Consider the following 13,613-nt stretch of genomic DNA (forward strand, 5'->3'; position numbering starts at 1 on the left):
CTACAACAGCTAGAGACTTAATAATAATGAAGCTTTTTAAAAAAGTACTGCTCGGGTATGTTGTTTCATAGATCTCGTTTCCAACATCTGTTTTCCAGTCTGAAGAGACATTAGACTTGGTGGCCTGCTTTCCACGCTGACAAAAGGCTGTAGTGATAATGAGTCGTGTAAGAAGGCTGGACGGACTCTTCCTCTTATTATAACGTTTTGCTCGCCCGCTTCCCTCTGGGAAGGAGCAGCAAATATCATCAGCGGCTCTTAATGGATGAGGTGGGGGATGGGGAGAGCAAGACTCTTTTTTTTTTTTTTTTTTTTTCTCCTCCTCGCCGGAGGGAGAGGGCAGCTCGGCAGCTCTTCTTCTCAACCAGCATCTCCCCACGCGTCTGGGCGTGTTCGCTCCACTCGTGGGACAGCCGGGCCCGGGTGGACGCCGGCGTTTGGGGGTGCTCCTGGGTGGCACGTGTAAGGGGAAGGGGGCTTGGCCCGCTGGCGAACCCCTTGCTCGTCACCGCTGACCAGACTTTCCCTCTTCCAGCCTAAAAAAAGGGATGATTTCAGAGGGTGTCACCTCCGTTGCTGGTCGGGAGGCATGCGGCGTCAAACCGCAGCCTCCGCAAGTAACGGAATAATTTGCCTTTTCTCTTATTATCGTCACTTTTTATTTATTTGTTGTTGTTGTTAAATAATCCCCGGCGTTACCAGCCCGGCACGCCGGCTGCGGCTCTCGGGGGGCAGCCGGGGAGGGACCGCCGCCACCCTCGCGGCTCTTCGCCCTTGCTCTCCCCGGGGCCGTGCCGGACCAGCCCCGCCGCCGCCGGGTCGCCCCGCAGCGCGGGGGCGTGGGGCGGGGGGCGGCGAATCCCGCTCCAGCCGCGGGGATCCAGGGCGCGTTTTGCCGCCTGCCGGGAGGGCTCGGTGCGGCGAGCGCCCCGCCGAGCCGCCCCCTCCCCGCTCCCTCCCGGAGGGTCCGGCCAGGGGCGACGCGCGCCGCCGCCGCCGAGAGCACGTTTCGCGGCCCGGGGCTCCCTCTCCCGCGCCTGGGCTCGTCGCGCCATGGGAGCCGCCCGCCCGCGGGGGCCCGGGCCGTGAACCGCGCCTCGCCCCCCTCCGAGCGCGGACCGCCAAGCCATGCCAGCATCGCCCCTTCCTGTGAGCTGCGGGCTGGCCGTGCCGCAGCCCTGGTACGTGTGTGGGACGGGTCCCGGGGCTGCTGCGGGCGGGGGGGGCGACGGAGACCTCTGCTTTCGGGCCCCCGCTCCTTTTCCTTTTTTTACCCCCCCATTTCTCCCCCCTTCCCCTCCCGCTTAGCCGCTTGGCTCGTTGCAAAGTTGAGCTGGGGGGAGTGGGGAGGGGGAGGCAGGGGCACCCCCGCGGCCGCGCTCGGAGCCCCGCGGGTCGGGCCGTTTCGAGGCGGGGAGGAAGGCAGGCGGGCAGGCTGGGGGTTATTCAAATGCAAAACGCAGTTTGTTGGCCGAAAGAGCGAAAAAGTCCGGTCTCCCTGGCTGTGCTGGAGCGTGTTAGCACTGCAGCAGCCAGAGCCTGCCTGGAAAAACCCGCCAGGCGAGAGAAACTGCCTGCAGCCTCGGCAGAGGGCAGGGAACAATTAAAGGGACCCTGCCTGGCCGCCGGGGCCCCCGGCCAGCCGGAAACCCCCGCAGCCGCCCCCCCAGAAAAACAGGCGAGCGACGGCCGTGCAGCAGCATCACCCTCTGGAGGTGCCGCTGGCGTGCGGGGCTGGGGGGAGCATCCCCGGGGGCGGCTCCCCGCCGGAGCAGCCGAGCGCGTCCGGATGGGCGCCGCGGGTCCCCAGCGCTGCCGCTGGGGCCGGCCCCATTGTCTGCAGCCCCGGGGAGGGCTCCTGGGGCTGGGGGGGCACGGCCAGCGGCGGGGCCGGGCCACGAGGAGCCGCTGCCTCCCCCCTAGGCGGGCCCTGCCTGCCCCTTCCCTTCCCCCCCCTGGGGTCCGCCTGCCTGCAGTAAAGGAACCGGAGCCCGGCGGGGCTGCAGCCCCCGAGGTGCTCCTGGGCGCCGAGTGCCCATCCAGCTGCTCTTGGAGCTGGAGGAGGAGAGGTGGTGGCCTTGTCGCAACTGTCGTTTGGCGCTGGCGGGGATGGTCCCTGCTGGGCCCGTGGCGGGGAGAAGGATGCGTTTCGCCGAATGGGCTGGGTAAGGAAAAAGGACCAGGCGGCCTGCTGGGAGGCAGGACCAGTTAACCTTGCAAAGGTATGGCTGCTAATGCCCGAGGAGCGAGCGGCGGAGCATGCTGGATTTGCAAAGGGACCAGGCACAGCGGTAGTCAAAAGAGTCGCGCCAATAGTGTGCCTAGCCTGTCCTACACCCAGCCAGCCTATCCTGCACCCCAAAGATATTTAAAGAGCGACGTAGTCCACATCACTTGTATCTCGGCCTACGTAGCCGCAGCCCAGCATGAGTAGATGCTACTTCTTTAAGGAGGAGAGGGGAGCGTGCAAGTAAGGCATCTAGAGCAGGGCACCAGCACGCCAATGTCAGCGCACACCCGCGTGTGGGGTGGTGAGAGTGGGCCCCTGTAAACAAGCTGGCCAGGGCAGATGCACCAGCGTGGATCTGGCCAAAGAGCTCTCTTTCTGGAAGTGTTAATGCAGTAATGGCAAAACTGGGTGAAGGTGCACTTGCAGTGTTAGATGTTTAAATGTGACCCAGCAGGCTTCTAGAGCAAAGGTGTCTCTTGAAAATTTAAAGCCAATGGAGAAACTTGTGAAAATAATAATAATTAAAAAAAAAAATCTTCCAAATAGTAGCTCTTCCCAGCTGTGCTTAGTACCATTTTTAAGGTACTCTTGTGGAGAGGCAGAAGGCTATTCTGTGCAGTAATCACCTTGTTTTCATTAATGTCAGTCAACACAAATTAGGAGTAGAGATTGAATCCAGAAAATGTAGCATTTATTCTTGGTCTGGGCAAAATTGAGCAGGTAGCCTGGTCAACCCTGTTTGTAAAGGAAGGTTTGTAAAGGGTGGTTTATGCTTTTCAGAAGCAGTCTCTCCGGCAGCACAAGGACGGGTGGTGGTTGCTTTCAGGATGAGGCTCAGTCCATCTGGACAGGAGGGGTCGGTTGCGCTTGGAGGAGACAAGGGAGGGCTGGGTTGCACAAAGCAGGTATTTGGGGAAGGATTCAAGGTGAGATGTACCAAGGAACTTTCTGATCTTTATGGTTCCTGTAAGACCCAAGTCTTCACTGTGTAATAATTCAAAATCCTGACTGATAGCGTTTTATTGCGGCTGGCGTGCTACCCGTGGTTGTTAAAGCTGGCCTAAGCATTTCCATCCTGCTTTCTGTTTTCAGTTACTTACATTTCAAAACACCTTTCAGGCTGAAATTTTCCAGGCTTAATCTTTGCCTGAAGGTTCTTCCCTCCACCTCCCTCTTCTTTTAATTGAGTTTGAGATAAGGTGATTCAGTTAGTGGGTTTTTTCTTTTTTTTTGTTAAGAAAAGGCAAACTCCTTGAAGAATGGAGTCAAATATTATAAAAAAGAAATTCAGTGTTTAAAACAGCATAAATGCAGAATTAGAGGGGCATATGATTAGCTGAGGCGTTTTGTTTGGTTTGCTTGCTTTTTTTTATTCAGAAGTACCTGGAGTGTTCTGGTGGAAAGGGCTTTCATTTGGTGAACCCTTAGAAACTACTTGGTATCTTTTTACTTTTGAACATTCCCCCTGTTAAGGTCAGCGTTTGGCTGCACTGAACAGAGGTTAAAGCAAGCCCGTGCTCCTGCCGGGGCAGGAGGGAGGATACTTGCACATGCAGTGTGAGTCTTCACAATGGATTTTTGGTGCCAGTTGTTTGTCTGAGGCTTAATCTGGTTTTGTGGTTTAAGCATGTGTGGTTCCTTGCCACACTTTAAAAATCATTCTAATAGAGCTTTCCTTAAACTAGGAGGGCTTTTTTTTTTGTGGTATTTTTTTATCTGTTTCACTCACTGTGCAGGCTCCAAGGTGCATGCTGAAGTCGTGACATTGCAAAATGCTAAACATCGACATCTCTTGCTGAATTCATTGTGAGTGTGTATTTTGCAGCTGTCTTCAGCTCCCCACACAGCGGAGGGAAGTAGGATGTGGTGACAATCCTGCCTTATCCAGACTTACCCTCCAAGCACAGAGGTGGCCTTCCGGGTCCAGTGAGGACAAAAATTTAGGATGAAGGCCTTGGGCTAGGTTGGCTCGACATCATCTGGTGTTATTGATGTCAGTGGGAAAAGGATTATGCTTTGAGTGTACGCCTTTGTCTGTGAGAAACTGAGGTGGCATCCTGCTGTGCCTGTCCTACATTTGCAGTTATGCTACTGGAAAGTGTTGACTTAGTCAAGGTTTAATATAGGTGGATAAAATATGCTTTGAGTGGCATAATCCTGGAAAGTAAAGGAGAAAACTTATCCATAGTAAAATGGAAAACAGTACTGTTGAATGGCGTGTGAGATTATAGAAGCACCACTTGAAACAGGACTGCAGGAGGAGAGGTCTGGAGGGCTGCGGGGTGGTGAGTGAGGGGGCCCTTGGGGGAGCCTCTGTGGAGGGAGCTCAGGGAAATCCCACCACCTGCCCTAGGAAGGGAGAGAGGCCTCTTTACGAGACTGTATGAAATAACTCATGGTACTGAGAAGGCAGATGAGAAGTTTCATTTTTATTTCTTAACCAAAACCAAATGGGTACTCAAGGATTAAAGAAAGGGGGAAAGGGAAAATTAAAGCTAATTCCCTCCCCCTAACCCATTTCCCTTCTTTTCATATACAAAGTGTTGTACAGAGCACTCAGTAGACTCAGGGAATTAGGCAAGATTGAAAAGCAGGTTGACATTGGTGCAGCTGGGAAGAATATGCAGATGATATGACATAATCCTGGAAAGCCTGAAAAAAGCTTTTGCACCTAACATGAGGGTCAGATTTTCAAATGTCTGTCGGCTGTGGTGTCTCTTGCATCTTCCTCTAGAGCATTTGCTGCTGGAAGATGAGATGCTTTTCAATTCAACGTTGTAGATCTGAGCTTGTGCGACAACTTCTAAGTCAAATTGTGGCCCTTATGCTTGGGAGCTGTGTATTATTAAGTGGCTTTTATGAAGGCTTCCAGGTCTTGTTTCCCTGCCAGGCCAATCTCAAGTGACTTTTTAAAAGATACCTAAACACTGAAACAAAATGTATTTAATTATTGCATTTGACTGTAGTGAAACCAGGCTCAACTAGCCCTAGATGTGTCATTTTTTTTCCCCCATGCAGCTGTGCTTGTTCAGGGGTCACTTGCTGGCTTTCATGATGCCATAAAAAAGCTGCCACCATTTTATGAAGACACATCTTTTAATCACCTTTTTCCCCCCCCATGTTCCAACAAGAATCAAGTTACGGAACAGAATCTTGATGGACGCTACCTCTAAAAGGAAAACTTGCTTTATTTTTTTATCCTTTTGTGTAAAGGGAAAGTAAATAAGAAAAGCAGGGGGTGTGGGGTGGGGGGTGTTGTTTTCTTTTTGGTTTTGGTTTTTTGTTTTTTCTCTGGAGGCATTCCAGCAGTATGGGGTTAAATTCCCCAATTACTTTGTAGGCAAAATTCTCATTATAATTGTTTGGAATTTTGACCGAGATGGGACTAAAAGATTTAGCCCTTGATTAGCTTTTTAGCAGTATTTGTTGAGGATTATAGCAGTCAGTGGGATTGCTCCAGATTTATTGCTGTGAATGAGCAAAACTTAAACAACTGGCCTTAAAACCAACTTTCAGCTTTGCACATGAATTAGAAGAGATAAGTCAGCTCAAGTAACAAACAGCTCCGGGATGTGCTGTTATTATCTAGGGCAGTTCCCTGCAAACCTTCCTATACCTATTACCCTGTTTTGCTTCATAGAAATGCCTGTCCTCTGCTCTTAGGGACAGTATGGTAGGTCCCACCTGATTTGGCTTTTGGAAGAGAGCATTGAAGTAAGTTTGTGATGGTGGATGGTGGAAAACTGCCAAGTTATTATATTGCCCCATAAGGTTTATGTTTGATAATCCTGCTAAGTCCACATAAATATTTTGGAAATGTAATTAATTTCTTGCTATGAAATGTTACCAATGTGATACAGCCATTTGTTGTCCTTAAGAAGTGACATGAAGCAATTTGCAACTGCTGCAGGCATCACCAGAGTCATTACCAGTGCTTTAAATGGAAAAGGGAGGCTAAAATATTTCCTAGTGTTACAGAAAACAAAACTTGAATACTGAGCTTGTAGCTACCTAATATTTTGGTCCTAAATGTGGAAGAATAAACAAAGAAATAACAATGTAATTTAGTTTTATTAGACACTTTATTTAAAAAAAAAGTTAGACAATTTTTATCTAGCAGTTAAGGTTGTTGTGGCGGACTAGTATTCATCAAGACTATGGGCTTTCTTTAAGGGAAGCAAAGATATCTTGCTGACAGGCATCTCTCCCAAGAGCTTACAGTCACCTTAGGGGTTAGGTGCTTAGAATCCCAGACAAATATAACTGAAGTCAAGTATTAAAAAAAAAATAAATTAAAATTTTCCTTTAGGGGTCTATTCCCCAGATCTCTTCTGAAAAACTTAAATTCACTCCAGTGACAAAATTGAAACAAAACGGATGTTGCTGTTCTTGTGCCCCTGTATTGTCATCTCTGAGCAAGACAAATACTAGCAGCCTTTGCCATCTTCTTTAATGTAGTATTTAAATGCCAGTCGATTTCCTACGAATATCAGCATTCTTTTTTTACCAAGAAAAAGGGAAGTCTTCAGACACTTGATGTTCATAGCCTCTAATTTTGGCCCTGGAAAGAAGCAACACTTTGGCTTTGATACTTTTCTACATTCTTGCCAGACAGGTATGGTTTTCTGTATTAAAAGGAAAAAACCCCAGGATGGTCTTGTTTCTTCAGTCCTGAAGCAACCATATTGCAATTTCCAAATGTAGGTAAAGACATATTATCATGTAATTATAATGACGATTTAAAAAAAAATTACAAAATTGTTATAAATGAAGCTTCTGATTGATAATTTTGATGATTATGCTTCCCAGACTTCCACAACAGCAGTGGCAACTGCTTATGTAGAGAAGTAATATGAGTAAAGCATTACACACATTCAGTATCTTCAAAAATCCAGTCTCTGTTTCCATTGCAGATCTCCAGTTTTCTCTCATCATTCTGCTTCTGTTTCAGGGCTGATAAAGAGAAAAAACTTTATCTCTTCAGTTCCCCTCCTAATTCACACATTCCCATGTTGCCTGGCCCTTCTTGTTTGCTTGCTTGCTTCCTTACTCTCCTGGCTATAGTCTCTGCAAGTAGCTCGCATTTCCTCTCCTGCCACTGTTATGTAGCGCTGGCCGCTAATGGCTACAGATACGCTGCCTGCTGCTTGCTTCCAACTGGTTTTGCCAGCCCTCCAGGCTATCCTGTGGAATGAGGAGCCCAGCCTCTGTCAAAACCACAAGAAACTGGGTAAGCTTTTTGCAGGCTGCCAACAACTATTTCATGGACCTGTTGACATGATGCTGGTGCCCTCTTCGACACTCAGTTCATGGAGTGAGTAGTAATGGCCATGTCCCCCTTCCCCCCCAGGTCTCCAGAGAAGGGCAGGGGGAGGAAAGCACTCGGATTACCTTTATTTCAGCTTTGTATTTGTTTTGCTATTTCAGTGTCTGACCCAACTTTTATAGAGTGCTTCTGCGGGAGCTGTTCAGGTCTCTTCTGTGGCCTTTGAAGCATTACCCACAGTTAAAAACAACTACATGTGTCTATTTAGTCTCTCCAGGTTGGATGTTTTGCTGTGATGGAGCAGGGATGCTGTTAGCTTGTTTATTGTGTGTTTGCTGGGCATTATTTTCCAATATGACCTTACAAGTGTGTTTAGCCTTGTCTTGTACAGCAATGCTGGCTCTAAAATGGTATTTGAGTGTGTGGAAAAACTCCTGTCTCAGTAATAATGTTCATCTGATATGTAATATGAAGATATGATACAGAATAATCACAGCATGTTTAGGTAAGATACTTGGTTTATATGTTGTAGTACACAGGATCAGTCGGCTTACTACTGCTGAACAAAAAAGAGCTAGGCTTCAAAATGCTTTAAATAAGCTATTTGAAAGGAGTTTGGGGAGTTACTGTTGGCCTTGGTAGGTACTGTGGCCACTGGGCAGCCTGCTTGGGGCTGAGACTGTCAGAAACAAGCCTGCTGCCAGTGTGCTGGTTTGGGGAGCAGCAGGAGCTTGTGTTCCCGCACAGAGGCTGTGCGTGTTAGCTGTGCTAGACCGTCCCCTCGGCGGGCTAATGAACTTATCTCTGTGCAGTGCAGTGCTGTTTGGTGCGGATGGTTGTAAGCTTTCTGCACCCCTTGTGCTGTAGATATGTTTTTGTGGTCTGGGGGTCTGTTCTGCTTGTGGAGCCTGCTCTTCACATGCCCCGTGCCTTTTCGTTTGCCCTGCACCAGCCAAACCTGGCCATTGTAGTACCATTAAACGTTTCTGGGGTGTTAAGTATACTGGGCTGCACTAGCGTAGCTCTCCCCACCTTCAGCAGAGCTCAGACCAGGCTGTGGGTAAGCGCAGCCTCTGTAAGATCACCCTGCTGGCTTCAAGGTGGGGTTGAGGTCATAGGAAGGAGTGGTGGTGTCAGGAGCCTGGTAGCATCTTTCTTCCCTTTTCTACTTCTTTAGAACCCAGGATTGCCCTCCTCCCCCCCCCCCCTTTTTTTTTTTACTTCCCTTAGTGGTCAGGGTTTTAGACATCATCCCCATGCTTCTTGGTCTTCCTTTTCTTTCCCTCTTCCCATCAGTGAGGTGTAGGTGACTTGATTGGGGCTTAAGGAATTCAAAGGAACGATGATGAAGGGAAGGCACCTTCCTGCCTGAGACTACAGAGCCTCTTGCTCTGGCTCTGCCTGCTCCCATTTTTAGGCTGCCCTTGTCTACCCATCTGATCTATTCAAACAGCTAAATAAAGCTTTAAAAGCCTTCCACAGGTACTTAAAAGCACCATGTGCTTAAAAACTATGTACTTATGAGAATTGCTTTACATTTAAAAAACCCCAATCCACCTTGAAGGAAATTGATTTGGAGCATGAAGAAATCTGTTGTATCTTCTGAGATGACTGAGCTGTATTTGGGGAGTTGGGGGATTTCTGCATTGCAGTTGTGTTTGGGGACAAAAGCTTAGAACAAATGTGTGGTATTTTGTTGAAGGCAAATATGTTGGTAGTCATAATGATGAAGCAGAGACAACTGCCTGCATAATACATTTGATATAGCTAGACAGGGCAGAATCAAGGCTTGCAATGCAATACAAGCGTGCCGGTATGTTATCCTGGGACATTATGCTGGGAAAGGCAATTCTTTCCTGGTCCAGTTCGTCTGTGAGTAACACCACAAGTTAGACATCTTCAGGGAGCTGGTTATTTCTCCCATTTTATCTGGAATTGCACATGGTGGGCAGCCAATGGATGGTAAAAGAACGAGAGATGCTCTGGTGATGGTGTATGAGTGCGCATACATGCAATAAACTCAGCTTTGTTCTTTTTTCCGGAATGTCCTTACAGTGATAGATATGCTGTTGAACATAAAGCTATGGACGTAAACTTTACCTTTTCATACTCAAGGGAAGAGGTGGTTAATGAACTATTAATAAGGTTGAGAAAATTCAAACTTCTTAGAACTGACATGAAACAGTAGATATGTGATGCTGCCTGGTCATTTGAGCTCTGTTTGCTTCTTCATTTGTGTTATAGGCACTTAGGCAAGCTTTCCATTTTGCAATATACTAATATTTTCAAAGCTTTTGTGTTAATTGAACATAACATCCAATACCAGTATTTCCAATTCTACCTGTGTATTTTTAAATATTAAAAAACGGCCAGTTTAATATATGTGCACCCTTCATTAATTACAATGATATTAATGCTATTTTATATCTTTTTCTGTTCCAGAGTTAACGCTGTATCACCACAGAGAGCAGCAATGGGAGTATGCAGTTTTCTATTGAAAAGTTCTCTCAAGAGCTCATGATTTTTTTCCATCTTTCCTCTTAACGTTTCTACTGTTCCGCAGACATGGCTCACCACGCGAGGCCTTCCAGATTAGTCAAAAAGGAAGAGTTAGGCAAAAGGAAAACTAACCAGGGCAAAAAGAAATCTAGCCAAGTGAGAAAGAAAACCACAAAGACTTCCACAAAAGCTGTTAGTTCTGGAAAAGGCAAAAAGCCAGCGCAAGAAAAAGATGTTAAGAAAAAACAGCAAGAAAAGAAACCAATCATGAGCTCTTCAGGTAGACTTCTCAGGAGCAGTGTAACCAGAGCCTTGTCTGGAGCATCTTGGGTGAGTTTGGAGAAAGCTGACAATATCCTTTTTCATAACCAGGATTCTTTCAACATCAATGGCTTTACAATGTCTCTCCGTAACCGATCATTCTCCCGTAGATTGTCCCAAACTCCAACAATTGCAAAACCCAGGAAAGCTGCAGCACAAAAAAGGCTAGAAACAAAGGAAAAACATGAACAAGAAGCCCTGGCAGTAGTAGAAGAAAAAAACGTTGAAGCAGGTGAAAGAGTTTTGAAACAAGATCTAGCACAAAATGAGTTAGCTCCTCTGCCTGTAGAAGATGTTCCATGTAGTGTAGGCAAAGAGCCTGCTACCACATGTGCCAGTCAAGACAAAGAGGTAGAAATACCTGAAACAAATGACTCCATTCCAAGCAGTCAGGTAACTGATGACGATACAGAAGTGTCAGAGGTGAAATACAAGCATGAAGACCTGCCCTGTGAGCAGACACCCAGCGTTCTCGATACGGGTAGTTCGGCTGAAGCATTTGTTGAAGATGCTGCGCTTGTGCTTCTGTCTTCTCCTTCTGACTCCGTAATCACCTCTGAAGCAAACTCGAAGGTGTGTGCAGAGACTCCCTTCGATCTGGTGCCTAACAGTAAAGAACCCGACTCCAGTTCTGTCGATACCTCAGACCTCAGCTCAACAGTACTGTTAGAAGAGTCGGTTCCACTTGCCAAATCCCACATCGAAGCAGAGTCGGACCTGGTGCTACCTAGTGAAGAACAAGATTCGAATTCTGCACCTATAGTTACCTCTGAGTTTAACTCACAAGAACATTTATTAGAAGATGAAAGCTCACTTGCAGAGTCCTGCTTGAAGGCAGGCTGGGATTTAGAGTCTGAGAATAAAGACGTCGGTTCAAATTCCAGCTCTGTAGCTGCCACTGAATCAAATTCACTTTTACATTTTGAAGATGCAAGCTCACTTGCAGAATCCCATGTGAAACTGGTTGTGGATTTTGTACCTGTTCACAAAGAACTTGACTCAAATTTGGATTTGAGCTGTACAAGAGAGAATTCAGAATATGACTCAAAAAACATATTTACAGTATGTGAACCAGTTTCCGATACCTCTTTAAACAATATTGAAGTGGAGGACATTGAACAGCTTGTTAAATGTATTGATGCACAGACATTACTTTTGAATTCAGGTTATGTCCCCACTTTATCTCCAGATTTAGAAAAAAGCACAATCGATAAAATCTCTGGTGAAAGCTCTGGACAATTCTCTGAAGGTTTTGTTTCGGAGTTGCCTTCAAGCATGGAAATCTCTGCTCTTGTCTCAGAAAAAGCCATAAATGCAGATTTGCCAGCTGACTCAAGGCTGCAGCATAATGATTATTCATCACAGCTGGGAAGAGTCGGAGTAAGCTTGAATTTGGTTCAGGACAACGTGAGCGACAGCACTGAAGCAGTTGAGGCCTCAGGGCCATCCTCTCTTAAAAATCCAGCTGGTGATTACCCTGTTCCATATTCATCTCTGCTCCCTATGCTAGAGAAAAAGAAACGAAGGCGTTGTGGAGTCTGTGAGCCCTGTCTGCGGAAAACCAATTGTGAAGAATGCAGCTGTTGCAGGAAACGCAAAACTAGTCACCGGATATGTAAAAAGAGAAAATGTGAAGAACTGAAAAAGCCACCACCGCCAATCATGCTACCTTTTGAGGTAAGCCAAAGAAGTTGCAAATTAAGTCACTCTTTTGAGCCTTAAGGTACATCTTAAAATTCTGCAAAGGGAAATGCTGGTCATTGTACAGCTTTAGAGAGCTTAGGGTTACTGTTGGAGCTAATAGTAACTTTCTCTTGTCATCTATAGAGGTGTAGATTAAAGCGAGCTGGAGTTATTCTTGTTTCTGCTGTGTAAAGGGCATAAAATCAGAGGTAAGTATGGCTTTAACTCTGTGTTCCAGATATTGGCATACTGGCCAAAACAATGAATTAATTGAGGGCATGAAAAGATGAGAAAGATTTAAGTGCAAAATGGGGGGGGGGGGGTGAGGGTAGTCTTAGGAGAATGTAAATTATTAGGGAGAGGGTCTGTATTTCAAAATACTTAAGGTTAAAAAGCAAAGGAAGGCAGGCTGTTTGCTCTTTAATTCAGATGAAATCGTTTGCTTGAGATGACAGATTTGGTGGAAATAAAGTTAAAAACTTCAGGATCAAATTGTAGCTGCATTTCCCCTTTCACATCTCTCTGCCTTTCTAATTGTCTATTCTTCTGTTTCTCTCATTTCATTTCTCCTGCCTGTCTCCCTTTGTCTTTTACCACATCCCCCGTACATACTTTCTTTTTCTGTGTTTCTTACTCATTTTTCTGATCCATCAGCCTTTTATAACCCAGGTCATTACTTTTGGAACAAAGAGGAGGGGAAAAGACAATCTGTATGCCCCTGTGATAACAGCACTGACCTTCTGAGAGAGATCAGTTCAAGATCAGGCTTTAAATCAGGTAAGTAGGGAGTTGAACATAGATTTCCCACATCCCAACTGAATTCCCTGACCTCTGAGCTGCAGAGTTAGCCTTCACACCTCCACGTCCTGTTGGAAGCGTTCTGCTTCGTATGATCCAATGGTACCTGAGCCACGGAGGGGGAGATGCTGTCTCGATAGTTAAGTCACTGGGACATTTGCCTTGGGATGTGGGAAACTGAGGTTCAAGTCTCTGCACCAGCTTGTACTCCAAGTGGAGCAGTTCACACTGCGGAGAATGCACCTGCAAAACCTTTCTCGATAGCAGTTTCATTAAACTGGCGTGTTCTTACAGCAGGTTGAAATTCCTGTCAGCTGCGGAGATCTCAGGAGACCTCCTGTTTTCACCACTCTCTGTCCTGTGCTTACCAGGGTTTGCAGAGAAGTCTGTTCTGTTTTTAAGGTAGGCAAGCAAAAAGAAAAGTCCTGTAGCAGTGAGAGGATATGATATATTCCCCTTTGTGGGGAAAGTATATTTTAAGTTGTAATGTTTAGGGAAATAGGTTTAAACAGCTTGGCTCAGAGTTCATTCAAAAACTTCTTTGTGTCTTAAGTGCTCCTAAATGTTCTTTTTAAAAAAAAAGTGAGGGAAGGAACAGCTATCATGTGACTTAAGATATATATTAAAACAATAAAGGTGACAGAGACTGATCCTGACTTTTTACAGCAAAAGAGTAGTGACATTATGTCCTTTTTTGTATTCAGTCAGTGGGATTGAAGAAGCTCATGGGAGAGAATTGGTGGAGTTGAGGTAGGAAGTGATCTAAAAGCCATGTTTTAAAAAGGGTTTTGGCAGGGTGGGTGAAAGGAAGCACTC

At 46.4% G+C, this 13,613-nt stretch overlaps 1 protein-coding gene across 10 annotated transcripts in view; it reads left to right on the forward strand.

Annotated features, from left to right (window-relative positions):
• Positions 1-891: 891 nt before the first annotated feature.
• TET1 (tet methylcytosine dioxygenase 1) overlaps positions 892-13,613 on the forward strand; it is an 83,178-nt gene continuing 70,456 nt past the window's right edge. For 4 of the 10 annotated variants that reach the window (XM_075505341.1, XM_075505344.1, XM_075505347.1 and 1 more), the window contains exons 1-2: positions 892-1,181; positions 9,939-11,993. In XM_075505341.1, coding sequence (XP_075361456.1) covers positions 10,062-11,993 — 1,932 coding nt within the window. In that variant the 5' untranslated portion in view covers positions 892-1,181; positions 9,939-10,061. Of the gene's footprint in view, positions 1,182-1,996; positions 2,166-9,938; positions 11,994-13,613 lie in introns of those variants that run through there. The other 6 variants (XR_012776190.1, XR_012776191.1, XM_075505345.1 and 3 more) reach the window with 3 other exon arrangements.

This window comes from Mycteria americana, chromosome 6 (assembly GCF_035582795.1).
Source record: "Mycteria americana isolate JAX WOST 10 ecotype Jacksonville Zoo and Gardens chromosome 6, USCA_MyAme_1.0, whole genome shotgun sequence".
NCBI classification, from domain to species: domain Eukaryota; kingdom Metazoa; phylum Chordata; class Aves; order Ciconiiformes; family Ciconiidae; genus Mycteria; species Mycteria americana.